This window comes from Aquila chrysaetos, chromosome 19 (assembly GCF_900496995.4).
Source record: "Aquila chrysaetos chrysaetos chromosome 19, bAquChr1.4, whole genome shotgun sequence".
NCBI classification, from domain to species: Eukaryota; Metazoa; Chordata; class Aves; order Accipitriformes; family Accipitridae; genus Aquila; species Aquila chrysaetos.
The window spans coordinates 10,756,881-10,771,292 of NC_044022.1; the positions used below are offsets into that span (position 1 = coordinate 10,756,881).

The 14,412-nt window shown below is 47.4% G+C and overlaps 1 protein-coding gene across 1 annotated transcript; it reads right to left on the reverse strand.

Annotated features, from left to right (window-relative positions):
- Positions 1–263: 263 nt before the first annotated feature.
- Positions 264–1,990, reverse strand: LOC115353615 (vitelline membrane outer layer protein 1-like). The gene is given in 4 exon segments (XM_041118591.1): positions 264–558; positions 1,115–1,191; positions 1,193–1,219; positions 1,820–1,990. Coding segments are annotated over 4 exon segments (570 nt in total).
- Between the last annotated feature and the right edge of the window lie 12,422 nt (positions 1,991–14,412).

Genomic DNA, 14,412 nt, shown 5'->3' on the forward strand with positions numbered 1-14,412 from the left:
TCACCAGTGGCTGGCTGTGTGTGTGTGTGTGTGCATCTCCTGGTAACATGTCCTCAGCCTTGCTGCAGGTTGGAGCTGGGAGCAAGGAGATGCAGCAACGTTGCATCAGCTGGATGGGGGCAGGAGGAAAGCCCCAGGTGCTGTAGCCACAGGATCCAGCTACCCGTGACGGACAAAAATGCACACCACTCCTTGTGCAAGGACAGATTCAAGGTTTAATGGTAGACCACTTTGTAGATGCTGGCATGAGGTAGGGGTCAGGCTTATTCACAGCAGAAGACTCTCATGTCATTGAGAGCTGTGTGGTCCCCCTTGCCCTGGGGCTCCTCCACCTTTAACTGGAGCCCACAGACGGCCCCAGAGGTGCAGCTGCTGCTCCAGGGGCTGAAGTGACCCCCTGAAAGTCCCCAGCCCTCCAGCTTTGTCCCATCTGAGCAGGCAAACCTCACATTGTTGGCCGCTGTGTTGTCATGCAGGTGCTGCGCCTCTTCCACATGCAGCGAGAAGGAAACCAGCTTTTTTCTGGGGCAGAGCTGGGCCTCAGTCCAGTTTCCCCACCTGCCAGAGAAGAGAAAAACTCACCAAGAGGTATTCAGCCTCTGCTGTGCTGCAATCAAAACCGCAACTCACGTGGGATCCTGGTAGCCCTGGGGCAAGGGACCTACACAGGGATGGTGGGTTTCTATGAGCATCTGTTTCACTCTGCTTCCCCATCATGCCCTAGATGCCTAGTCACCATCAACCCTGGGCTGCCGTGTTGCTGCAGAACTCCTTGGGAATGTCAGCTGCTTGCTTTGTCCATGTTACTTAATATCAATGTCCTTTTCAAAGTAAGCATTTGAGGAAAAGGAGAAAGAACAGGTTTAAAAGATCTGCATTTTTTTGAACTCTCCTTTATCTTTCAAAGTACTGTTCCCTTCCCTGGGACCAGATCTCTACCCTAAGACCTTCACACTTTGTGGCCAGGGGGACCTCACCCACCTCCTCAAGCAGGGTGGGGAGTCACCTTCACCGGGGCTGTGGGTGCCTATGGAGAAACCATTGCACTGATTTTCCTTCATGCTCCCCAGAAGCTGCTGCCCTGAAGGAGGACAAGAAAGCAAAGACTACTCACCACCCCATGGAGGACTCGATGACTGTGCCATCTGTGCAGAGCAGGCGGATGCCATTCAGAGCCGTGTCATCGCCAAACAGCCAAAAATCCCTGGTAGGGCTCCACCTTAGAAGAGGGGAAGAAAATGGGAGAGGTCAGCACCCTCCCCCGTTTAAAAGAAGAGATGAAGTGAGCACTCACCATGAGGGGTGGTAGGAGGCTCCAGGGACAGAGACAGACAGAGGTAGTGCTGCTGAGCAGGGCTGTGAGGCAGCTCCATGGCATTTCTCAGAGAGTCCTTTTCGCTGTTGCCCATCTCTGCTTTTTCTCCAAACTGTGGAGCAGAGGCTCTGGACACAGGAACATTTGGTGGCTGCTGTCCTGGGTCATGCCCAGCCTCTCGCCGTGTGCTGTGACACCCAGAGCTGGAGTGCTGGCAGGTGGGAGTTGTCCCAGCCCCTTGGGAATGGGCTCTGCAGTACCGACCCCAGGTCTTTTCTTATGCCATGGACTCCTCTGCTAAGAAATCTCTCACTGGCAGAGAGCCTTGAGAGCTACCCTACACTAGAGAGTTCTTGCTGATAAGCCTGCATGAGCAATACAGATACAATGCAAACTGCTGCAATGGGGCAAAGTGTTGTGGCCAGCCGTGCTGAGACCAGAACAAAATAGCATCATTTCACAGCACGGTTTTTTTCCCACCTCAAAGAAGGTGTGAATCCTTACCTTCACTTCAAATCCCTTAGCGTAGCTGCTGGGACAAAAGCGTTTGTGCCCCCAAGAGCCCCAGGGGCCTCCATTGGGCACTGTGAGGATGGACCCATATTCCCTTGCCTCCATGCCCTGGAGGCAGCAGGAGCCCAGCAGGCAGAGGATGGCCGGGACGAGCAGCGGCATTGCTGGGGACTTGCTCAGTGCCTTGCTGTACAGAGGTGGTGGCACAAGGGAATTTATGAGTCAGAAGAGTGCATGGGAGTCCTTGGGGACTGTCAACAAACCCCATGGGGAGTGCTAGTTGTTGCTATGTACTGCTCCTGTTGACTGCCTGTCCGTTAGTGGTGGTGCCACCCTTGCCAGGCAGAAGAGGTGTCACTTGTATGCACTGGCTGGGGGGGCTTGCAAGGGCTGTGAAAAACTTGTGGATGTGAGGAAAGTGAAAGCGGGCAGAGCTGGGACCACTCCCCACAGGGGTGCTGTGGTTTGGAGGAGGGTCCTGGCAATGCTGCAAGGAGGGTGTTGGAGAGATTGAGGTGGCAGGAGGAGTGGTGGACTGGAAGGAGAAGAAACCTCTAAAGGGGCTGAGGCAAAATGGAGCTGGAGGGGCCTCAGGGTCCTTTGCCCTGTGGAAGTCCTCACCTGCTTCCTCTTCCTCGCTTTCCTTCTCTCCTCACCATCCCACTGCAGTTGAGGGAAGTGCCTGCACTGGAAGCCAGTGCATTTTGCTCGGGGACATCCATGCAGTCTAGGTGACTACATAAAGGGTGACAACCCCTTTTCACAGGGCAAGTGCTCCAGCTGCCAACCATCTCATGTGGCCTTTGCTGAACTCACTCCAATTTATTCATGTCTGTCTTGTACTGGGGGCAGGTGAATGGGAGCAAAACTACATGCAGTCCCATCATCCCATGGACTTGTGCAGACACAGCTCCCAGCTGCTCAGGTGTATCTTTAGGAGGTGGGAGCATAGGGAGAGGGTGGGAGTTTCCAGCAGAAGCAGACCCTGCTTCTGCTGTTCCACTCTCAGATGTAAGTTCCTGTTGCATGCCTTGTTCCTCCAGAGGGACTAGCCAGAGAAGAAACCTCTGCTGACAGCAATATTCAAGAGTGTCCTGTGAGTAGTTGCAGAGTAGGAGGATAAGCTGCTTACTGTTCCATTGAAGAGTCAATAATGATGCCACCTGGGAGAGTTGTCCTGTGAGGTCTATATCAGCAGTATATCCTACACTATAAACACAGCCAACATAGGGAGAAAGAGTTATTCCAGGATTCAATTACTGAAGAATGGAATAGCCTGCTTCTGTAATAACCATTTTGTGCAGGTGAAGGAGGAAGTGTTACTTTCAGCTGAAATCCTCTGATGTTACCGTATGGGTAAAATTGTAAAGATCCTCAGTTACTCACAGCAACCCACAGGAGACAATGAAGATGTCCTAGTGTGTCGTTGTATCTCAAAGGCAGAAGGAACCTGGCAGAAAGAAGACAAAAGGGATGAAGGGCTGTGTGGTCAGGGTCCTGGACTGGAGAACAAATAGCTCATGGATACTTTGCCACTTCAGGAAGGATAGGACTTTCTAGGCTTGAAGTGTTGACTGGATTTCCTCCTAAGAGTGGCAGCAACGCCAGCAAGACCAATGGGCCACTGCCAGGTACCATATCTAGTAAAGAGATGTGAATAAGTGATATGATCAACCCTCTTCATTAACCATGCTGGCTGCATGATGAGGCTTTCAGGCTATGTGGAAAGTTACGGCTTTAGGGTGGAGCAGTGGCAGAGATACCTAGAACCATAAAAGGATCTTAAGGGGAAGCAGTGAAGAGGAGCTAGGTGGGGAAGGAGGCCCCAAAATGGATAGACATGTTTTACAGTTTGTAGTTATATCCACAGAGCTGAAGATTGCTCTGTTTGAATCCCTCTTATTGAGAGGGTCTGTTTTCTTTGTCTTCCACTTTCACACAACTTCTCCTGTTTCCTCTCTGTTGATCCATCTGAGCTCCAGCCCCAACGGTTCTGCCACTGCAGGTAGGAGAAGGGGGATCCTGGCTGGGAAAAGACCCTGTTCTGCATCTTTGCTGATTTTTTTTCATTGCTCCCTTTTGGCTACCTGGGGAGGAGGTGGCAGAGGCAGTGGCACCGGGTCAGTAGTTCTGTGGTATTCCAGTAGGAAGCAGTGAAAACAATTCACACTAGTAATTAACTCTGCCTGTGGGAGAAAGCAGACACCGTATGCATTTCTATAACTTCAGAGTGGTGAGCTAGGAAACAAACAAGGAACTAATCTGAGATTTATGTTCCCCCTCTTGTCTCTCATTAATTTTTATCCCTTCCAGTGTGATGAACCTCCTTCTTGAGTCAAAGAAACTCCCCCCACCCTCTAAAGAAAACCTTCCCAGCTCTAGGAGTAAGGCACGGACTGGAATGGAAATGCTGGGATCAATATCAGCAGTTGAATTTGGGCTGCTGGGTTGCAGGGCCAATGAGTACTTTTGCATAAATCTACTCATATGCTTGAACTTCCCTGAGTATCCAGCGATGTCTTTGATATATCTGCTAATGAATATTTTCTCATCTGGGGAAGCTCTTTCTCTTCACCCCCTGCTTCTTTTTCTCTTCTGTTATCCTGCAGTCCTCCAGCCAGGCAGGGGAAGTACCAGCTTGCAAGTCCAGGATGGATAGATTTTTCATTATGTTAGATTGGAAAGCTGGAGTTTGAACTTCTCAGTGAGTCTGGCAACTTCTTTACTGGTTAGCTTTGGCAGGTAGTTGTAGGGTCATGTTATGTGACATATCTTTTTTTCCTTTTAATTGAATTATTGGAAGACAGGATAGCATTAGACTCAGCAATAGAAGTGAAGACATGATAGCCAGTGTAGAACAAAGACCAGTTCTGTATTTTTGCAAATGTATAAACCAGAAAGCAATATCTCTTATTTTTTTTTTGGACAACTTAAGCCCTCCTCCCTATGATAAAAAAGAACTGAGTTACATTGAAAAAAAATCTTTGAAACCAGGGCAGGTGCTTAAAATAATCAGAAATCAGCAGAATAGAAAAATGTACTCACAGAGCCAAAATATCAAGATAAAAGAGTGAAGTGGTTGCAGTAGCCTTGTTGACAATGCATATACACGTTTACATTGTAGATACCCAAGTGTACTTTAGGTGAATCCCACTTTCTGTGGGCCAGAAGGTATTTTGTTATTTACTGTCCATTTACAAGACGGTGGGGCTCTCCAGGGGAGGCACAGGAGCTGTGTTCTCAGCTGGCCTTCTTCTCTAACATAAACCTTCTTAGATGATGATGAGAAAAAGTTAACTTTAAGTTGTATGTGGACTGAAAACATTCTTGTAATGGACTTTGTAATGTCATTGGAGATAAAGCCAATTAAATTGTTACCATATCTGGAAACTAAAAATAGTTTTTGGATTTTGGATTCTTTCATGATGCCAAGGGGCCAGTCAGCCTTTGAAGCATGTAGCACTCCTGCTGCTTGTCATGTCAGTTTAAAAACAGATGCAGAGGCTCAAAACTTTCTATGCAACTAAGGTGTTCTTTGAGGGCCAAGAGACAGGCACTGACTGACACCATTGGTGCACCTAGACCAGAAACACAAGCATATTGCCAGCTGGTTGTGGAACAGCACTACTTGCCTACAACATAAGAGTGGTGAGGTGTGATTCCCTACATGAGAAAAGTGATGTTTCTCCCTCTTAGAATCATCTGTAATAACATAAAGTTATTAGAGTGAGGCAGAGTCCATGACTTCTCAACACTCTCAGTGCAGAGCAGCTAGTGCTGAGAATTAGCTCTCCAAGGCAAAGGCAGAGGCAAAGACATCTTTTCCCTTCACATTTTCTTTCTTTATCATTTCTGCTGCTACTTGCTCTTTTTTTATTGACTGGTGAGGCCACCAGAGCTGTTGTTCCGGTTCATCTAAGTTATGACACCCCCATTTATTTTTCTATACAAGAGAACACCTGTGACCTTTTTGTCTGAGCTGCTTCTGCAGTCAGTGGGGATGCACACACTCGGTGAAGTCTGGAAATTGAATCCATCGAACAGCCTTTATGGAGCTGATTCAGCTGCCCAAGGGTAAGGTGTCTAGTGCCACTGGAGACTCCATAGGGTATTCCATATTGCTTCTGCTTACCAAGCCAGAAGGTGCACGGTTTTTTTTTTGTTTTTTTTTTTAGGCGTGGTAATAAGAAACTGGGGTCTACCTTATGTTTCCCTCTATTTTTTTTCCCTATTGTTATATCTTTCTTATTTCATGATAATAATTTCTCACAGATATTTTTGTCTCAGCTGAATCCAATTTCTATGGATTCTTCATGAGGACAGAGAAGGTTTTTTTTCTGGAGAGAATCTGTAGTAGGGAACTGTTGGTAGTGGATACAGTCATTAAAAGTTGCAAGTGAAATAGATGGCAAGTTTATCACACTGTGTGGTGGTTTAACCTTGGCTGGCTGCCAGATGCCCACTCAGCTGCGCTGTCTTTCCCCCTCCTCAGCAAGACAGGGAGAGAAAACAAGATGAAAACCTCATGGGTCAAGATAAGGACAGGGACATCACTCACCAGTTACTGTCGGGGCAAAACAAATTTGTCTTGGGGAAGGTTAATTTAATTTATTGCCAATTCAAAACAGAGTACTATAGTGAGAAATAAGAACAAAACTAAAAACACCTTCCCATCACCCCCTCTCTTCTTCCCGAGCTCAACTTAACTCCTGACTCTTTACCTCCTCCCCATGAGTGACACAGGGGGAAGGGGAATGGGTGTTGCTGTCAGTTCGTAACACTTTGTCTCTGTTGCTCCTTCATCCTCATGCTCTTCCTCTGCTCCAGTGTGGGGTCTCTCCCACAGGAGACAGTCTTCCATAAACTTCTCCAACTTCTCTTTCCCACAGGCTGCAGTTCTTCACAAATTGCTCCAGCGTGGTTTCTTCAGGAATGGACTGCTCCAACATGGGTCTCTCACAGGATCATAGGTCTTGACAGAAGCGTGGGCTGCTCTCTCAGTGGGTCCACAGGTCCTGCCAGGAGCGTGCTCCAGCACAGGCTTCTCATGGGGTCACAGTCTCCTTCAGGCACACACCTGCTCCAATGTGGGGTCCTCCCCTGGCTGCAGGTGGAGATCTGCTCCCCCGTGGACCTCCCTGGGCTGCAGAGGGACAGCCTGCCTCACCATGGTCTTCCCCACTGGCTGCAGGGGAATCTCTGCTCTGGCGCCTGGACCACCTCCTCCTTCACCGGCCTGCGTGTCTGCAGGGCTGTTTCTCTCACATTTTCTCATTCCTCTCTCCCAGCTGCTGTGCACCATTTTTACCCTTTCTTAAATAGGTTATCACAGAGATGCCACCAGTGTCACTGATGGGCTCAGATTTGGCCAGTCATGAGTCCATCTTGGAGCTGGCTGGAATCGCCTGTGTCTTACATAGGGGCAGCTCCTGGTGTCTTCTCACAGAAGCCACCCCTGCAGCACCCCCCCCACAAAGACCTTGCCATGTAACTACAGTATACATTGGCAGACCCACTGTAGTATATAAGCTGGAATAAGAGTTCTGTAGGTACTCAGATCATCCTTGGAACAATTTTTAAAAATTAAAAAAATTTACCCCTGTTTAGCCTTCCAGTAATTTTAAGTGACATGTTATCCATCACTGCTATGACCTTAGCTCTTCCAGCTAGAGACATCTTAGACCTCTTGAGTACTTTTTATCAGTTCTAGTTATTCATTGCTATTCACTCTGTGAATTTTTTTCATCTCTCTTCTAAAGTAATTTTAATTTCTACCTAATCTGTCCTAAGATCCCTAATCCCCAAGAGTGGTTGTAACTATCTGAATACATTCTTCCACTATGAGCATTGATCTATTTAATAATTTAAAAATGGCCATATCTGCTGTGATCTTCTTTTATACCGTCAGCTGCTGGTCCTACAGATTTTCTGACAGGCTCCTGAATCTTTGATGTGAAGAAATATTATCAGTGTTAATTCCCTTGCTTTGCCATTTGTTCCTCAAAGTGCTTTTTGTCTGCCACCAGATACATTACTTCTATTTTTTCCTTTTGGCCACAACTTCAGCTTTCACTGTCTCCCGCAGCCTCCCTTACCTTACAGTTTAACACTGCTTATTTCCTTTTACCCTTCCTCAAGTCCTTGTTAGTAAGTTGTGTACCCTGGTCCTGTACTTCCAGCACCATACCCTTTAGACTGCTCCTGCTATCAGTCAGTCTGAAGCTCTAGGGTTTCCTTTGCGGAGTGCCTTTTGGCGGGAAGAATGGAGAAGGATCCTCTGCAGGGTCTGTGTCCATGGTTTGTCTGTCAGCAAGGGGAAGAGAGAGCCAGGAGCTACTTCGAGCACTCCTGAGAACTTGGTGACAGAGACCTGCGGCCCAGTTGGACAGAGCCCAACGGAAACCAACAAAAATGGTCAGCGGTCTGGAAAACATGACCCATGAGGAACGAGTGTGAGAGCCGGGACCATATAATCGAGAGAAGGGAGGACTGGGGAAAGGGAGTCATGGGAAGAGCAGTTCAATTAGGGATCTGCAGCTAGTGCTACTGTGGTAGGTTGTGGGGAGGGCAATGCAAGGAGCAGAGGGGAGAATGTCTACACCAGGTTTTCCTGTCTCCTTCCTCATCGTGCTGCCTCCGTGCCATGTAGAGCCAGACTGCGTGGCAGCTGTAAGGGGGCCAAGGTGGTCTGCGAGGAGAGTCAGCATGGGGGGGATCTGGTGGCTGTATGGGAACCCCTGTTCAAGGGGGAGATGTAAAGAGTATGTTGGGGAGGTAGGCATTGCCTCAGGGACTGGGAAACCATGTCACAGTATGAGTGCTGTCACCTGGTGTCTGCAGGGAATGAGAAGATCAGCAAGTCCCTGTGCCCAGCGTTACAAACAGCTCACAGCCACTGCAGGGGACAGGATAAGACCCTGCAACAGTACAAAATATTGCTGCAAACAGGAAGGGAATGACCTGGTCTCTGTCTGGCTGAGACAAAGAGTAATGGATGAGCATTGCAGCAGGCTGAGATTGGACACTTGGGTGCGCTTGGTAAAAATAGTTATGCCTAGGGAGATTGTGACATCTCCATCACTGGAGGATTTTTGGCAAATTTTGAGCAGACATGCATCAGGGGTGATTAGTGTGCAGTAATTTGTTTGGGGTAGGAATGCACTAGAAGACCTCCTGAACATCCTTCCAGACCTGTTTGCTCTAATCAAACGATTCTTTGTGCAAGTCAAGTGGCTCAAAACAAGGAGCCCACCCTGACCTGGTGAGCAGGGGCAGAGCCCCCAGGAGCTGCTTTCTCCTCTGGAGACTTACTGGGCAAGCAGCTGCACCTGGGACCCATGGGGACCCAGGTGGGAACAGCACAAGGGAAGAGGCTCATGGGGAGCAGAGTACCTATCACAGGCACGGCTCGGCTCACGGACCCTACCTGCTGTCAGTGCTCACCACAGGGACTCTGCAATGAGAGGCTCTTTGCTGAAGCATCGGTTGCTGGAGGTGTGAGCGAATGGCCTGAGGTGGAAGGGAAATGCCACTTCTCCCCCTCAGCCATGCACGATCATGTCATATTTGTCTGTAAGCTCACTGGGGGCAGCTTTCCCTGGGGCCTCGCCTGGCTGCTTGCCTTGGCCCCTGCACTGCTGTGCTCCCAGGCAGCAAAGCCTCTGTCGGTGCCGCAAAGAGGGGAGTGTGAAATGGCAAGTGAAAGGCATTTACACCAGCAAATGGGTGAAGGCTGCTGCCAAAAGCATCATTACAATGTGTTTATTTTCTTTGTGTTTGCAGGGTAAAATTGGGAATAAAATTGAGAATATGAGCAAAGGCAGTTTGACAGCTGGGATCTAACTGTTTACACAAACTGTTGACATAGAATGTAAGCAACCAGGGTTATATATACATTACAGCATGTGCTGCATTTATTAGATTAACTACATGAAAATATTTATTAGATCACATATTATTACATACATTATGTTTTACTGTGATTGTAAGCCTGTACTGAATTTTCTAGCTCCTCTGCAGCAGGCCAGGAGAATGGAAGTACTAAATAATCTTGAAGCTTTATTAACACAAGCTGGACTAGAGTTGTAGATAAGAAACTTTTGGACATCAAAATCCTGCTGCCTGAGGAGTCCTTTTCCTGACCAGTAATGTGAGCCTAGCAAAGGGTAAATATCCCCCAAGCAGCAGTGAAGAAAAAAAAGGAAATAAATCCTGCCTAGTACTGACATGCAAGAAATACCACAGAGCCAATTTTCTAGGGATACGAGGTACAATACTCCCTCTAGCTACAGCATTTTTCGTGGAGCTGGGTGAGACCAAGTGTTCCTGCCTGAGCTCTGGCACAGGTCTGGCCTGGGGTGTGATGCCCTCTCAGACTGGCATCAGCTCTTTTCTAAGGTAGGGATGGGACGTGAAAGGACATTTTGGGGTCAAAGAGGGGAAAGGAAAGAGGGTAGAAACAGTGGTTTACTTGGGCTGAGTTTCTCTGCCATTGCCAGACCTGGAGTAATTATTTAAGTGAAGGAGCAGGACTTGCACTGTTTGTGTGTCCTGGAAAATGTACACTTGCGGAGGCACAGGACAACACACACAGACCAATGTGATCAGGTCCACTTTACTAGAGCATCAGACATCATTTTATACATTGGTTACATCCGTACATGCATTTAGCTATTTTACTATTGGTTGCACACATTATTCACCCACTGTCCACACGCCTAGTTACACTTAATGATTGGTTATATCAACACTGTACACGCGCATAAACATAAAACATAATTGGCTAGACTAACTAAAACATAAGAGACTTGTCTCAATCTAATTGGTCAAGATAAACTGCCGAAGTGAGGTTGTTTGTGCCAAGTTCTCTTTATCGTGGAATGTGCACCTGTGTTTTTTCTAATTGGTATCTTTCTTATTTTTGTCTTCTGTTTATTCTGTTCAAGGCCTTCTAAAGGCGTCTGGAATGCTCTTGTGATCATTAGCTAAAAATATTCCACAACATACACTTTTGTCCAATGCTTCTGTGGGACTGGAAGGCCTCTCCACTCTGGATCCCTGATGGTGCAGCAACTGTGAAAACCTGACGTGGGAGCAGGGGCAGCAAATCTCCAATGCATCAGTAGCAGCCAGTGTCATGGCAGTGGCTGGCTGACTTATCACCACTGCTCTCCTCTGCAGAGGTGGCATATTTTCTGGTTAGGACTGTGTGAAATAAGTGCCAAGTAATAAAGAGCGTCCTGGGAAATCATTCTGCTGCCAACAACTGCAAGGACCTGTACATGGATGGGCCACTCGGTGGATAAGGAACTGGCTGGATGGTCACACTCAAAGAGTTGTGGTCAATGGCTCAATGTCCAAGTGGAGACCAGTGATGAGTGGCGTTCCTCAGTATTGGGACCAGCACTGTTTAACATCTTTTTTGGCAACATGGACAGTGGGATTGAGTGCACCCTCAGCAAGTTTGCTGATGACACCAAGCTGTGTGGTATAATCAACACACTGGAGGGAAGAGATGCCATCCAGAGGGACCCTGGCAGGCTTGAGAGGTGGGCCCATGCAAACCTCATGAAGTTCAACAAGGCCAAGTGCAAGGTCCTGCACATGGGTCGAGGTAATCCCAAGCATAAATACAAGCTGGACAGAGAATGGATTGAGAGCAGCCCTGAGGAGAAGGACTTGTGGGTATTAGTGGAAGAAAAACTGAATATGAGCCAGCAATGTGTGCTCGCTGTTGAGAAAACCAATTGCATCCTGGGCTGCATCAAAAGGAGTGTGACCAGCAGGTCGAGGCAGGTCATTTCCCCCCGCCTCTACTCCACTCTGGTGAGACCCCCCCACCTGCAATACTATGTTCAGCTCTGGGGCCCCCAACATAAGCAAGACAGGTACCTCCTCAAGCAGGTCCAGAGGAGGCCCAAGAAGATGATCGAGGGCTGCAGCACCGTTCCTATGAAGACAGGCTGAGAAAGTTGGGGTTGTTCAGCCTGGAGAAGTAAAGGCTGCGGGGAGACCTTATAGCAGCCTTCCAGTACCTAAAGGGGGCCTACAGGAAAGATGGGGAGGGACTCTTTATTAGGGAGTGTAGTGATAGGACAAGGGGTAACGGTTTTAAACTGAAAGAGGGTAGATTTAGATTAGACGTAAGGAAGAAGTTCTGTACTGTGAGGGTGGTAGGACACTGGAACACATTGCCCAGAGAGGTTGTGGATGCCCCATCCCTGGAATGGCCCAAGGCCTGCTTGGATGGGGCTTTGAGCAACCTGGTCTAGTGGAAGGTGTCCCTGCCCATGGCAGGGGGGTTGGAAATAGATGAACTTTAAGGTCCATTCCAACACAAACCACTCTATGATTCTATTAATATCTTGCAGTTCCTCTTAAAAATTGAAATTTATTTCAGATGGCACCCCAGAAGAGAATTTTGTAAAAAAAAACCCAAAAACTAATGTGTTCAATGAGGCCTCTAACAAGCTTTATTGTGCACACAAACACTCAGGCTGTGCATGCAACAAGGAGAGAAAACATGAGAAAACTAGGAAAGACAAATACACTCTATATAAGAATAAGTAAAGCCTCTTACTCTTAATGGTTTATGGTCAGAGTCCAAAAGTCCTCAGGGCCAAAAAGTACCCCAGCATCTTGCTTGGTGGAAGACCTTAAAAGAGATAAAACAATGGTCTAGATAACCAAAGCCTGGAGAGGAGATGGAAAAACTATCTGCAAAGATCTGAACTTGGTAATAGTTGTGAATATTTAGAAGCAATATTAGAAAGGAAAGTTGAAACTAAGAAAAGATTAGCTGGGAACAAGCCTTAAGTCTCAGGGAAGACCAGAAAATTTAGCCATTGCATGTCCTCCACCAAAGCAAGGAAATGTACTTCTGTGCTGGAAAAAGGTAGATAAAATCTTAACAGGAAAAAGTGCTATCACAATGACTGCTTATTTCCTCAAAGGGAGAAAAATGCAGCTATATGCTGCTTGCTACGAAACTGTGCTTGCCTTGCCACCAGGACCTGCCTGTGTGCAGCAGTATGGGATTTGCAAGCGTAGAGGCATTCCTTGGCAGAAGGTTTCGTTCACCAAGTACTTCCTTCTCTGTTCATTTGAGGTCCCCCTGGCTTTCATCCCTCTGTTCAGAACTGCAGAAAGCCCACCCCAGGGCTCTCCATCAGGCCTGCAGGGCAGTGGAATGAGCTGATATACAAACTGCCCACCCTTCCACAGCTTTGTGTCAGTGACAGCCAGGACAGGTCACTGAAGACCTGCTCAGGCCATGTGCCAAGGAGCAATGACTGTACAATCACCAGGCCAGAGCTCAAACCCAGATACTCACCAGGTTCCTCACCTAGGTGCTTGGTCTCCTTTTCTCCTGCTGCTTCCAGGGAGCAGGTGTCAAAACCACATTTTTTTGTCCTCCCTGTTCCTAATGAGGCGGTTCTTGGGGCAACTGGGGAATCCCCACTACCGCTTTAGTTGATACATCCTTGGATTTGCACTAAAGGTAAAGTCTTCTCCACTCCAAGTAATGATGTCCTATGCCAGCTACCCACATGTCATTAACTCCCTGTGAAAACCCTACTAAATCCCAGAACATGATTTTCCAGGGGTACCACCGTCTGTGGTGACATCAGCTGTTCACAGTTTCCCAGGCTGCATGCCAAAAACTATCATCTCATATCTAGATTTCCCCCTGCATGGCCAGTTTTTCAATAATTTTATGCAGTTGGAATATGGATTTTTCTCCATTTCTTGGAAATTTATGGACATTTAGCCAAAAAAAAACTTTCACAAAAATAGGGCAATCCTATCCATAAAGGCATGAACCCTCTTAACTTCCTATACAAATGCCCTAGCTGCTGGCCTCTCAAATGCTCTGCTCCCCGCATCTTTACGTACTCCTCAAAGTAGGATTGTACTTGGTCTTGGAAGTGCTTTGAACACCACACACTTCACTTGAGTAACACTTGCTTTGGGGAATTTCCTCAGTGCTTTGATGCTTTTGTCCCTTGCTCACCCATGGCCATGTATAGAAGGCCAAAGCCCCTAAGTTTCTTGAAATACATGTCCAAACAGCTTGGCCATAATAGCTCCACCAGTGAGGCCGAGGTCTTCTTCATTTTAACTGTATGCCTACATGAGATATACAGTTATAAAAGAAAAAAGAGGAGACGACAGTTTATTTTTCTCTACAAACTGGGACAAGCCACTGTGGAAAAATACTCTATTAACAGTGTGTGTCTCTTCTATGACCACATCTGCACAATTTCATCATGTAATTAGATCCTGGCTCCTGCCTATGAGGGATCTATTAGCTAATTTAAAGCAAATCAAGCCTGGGCTCTCACCTCCCATGCTGCTTGAGCTGTTACGAGCTGTGTGTTGCTGCAAGAAATGAATGTACTGCTGGAGCCTAGGGAGAACATGCTGATGAGATGGGAGACAAAGGCAAGGCAGCCCCCTCATTTTTTTTTCCAGATGATGTCCACGACCTCAGCTTTACAGCCTGGATGAGAGGGAAATACTTGGGAAACAGTCGGCTTTGTGGATCAGTATTGAATCTATATATGGCGTGTCAACTTCAGTTT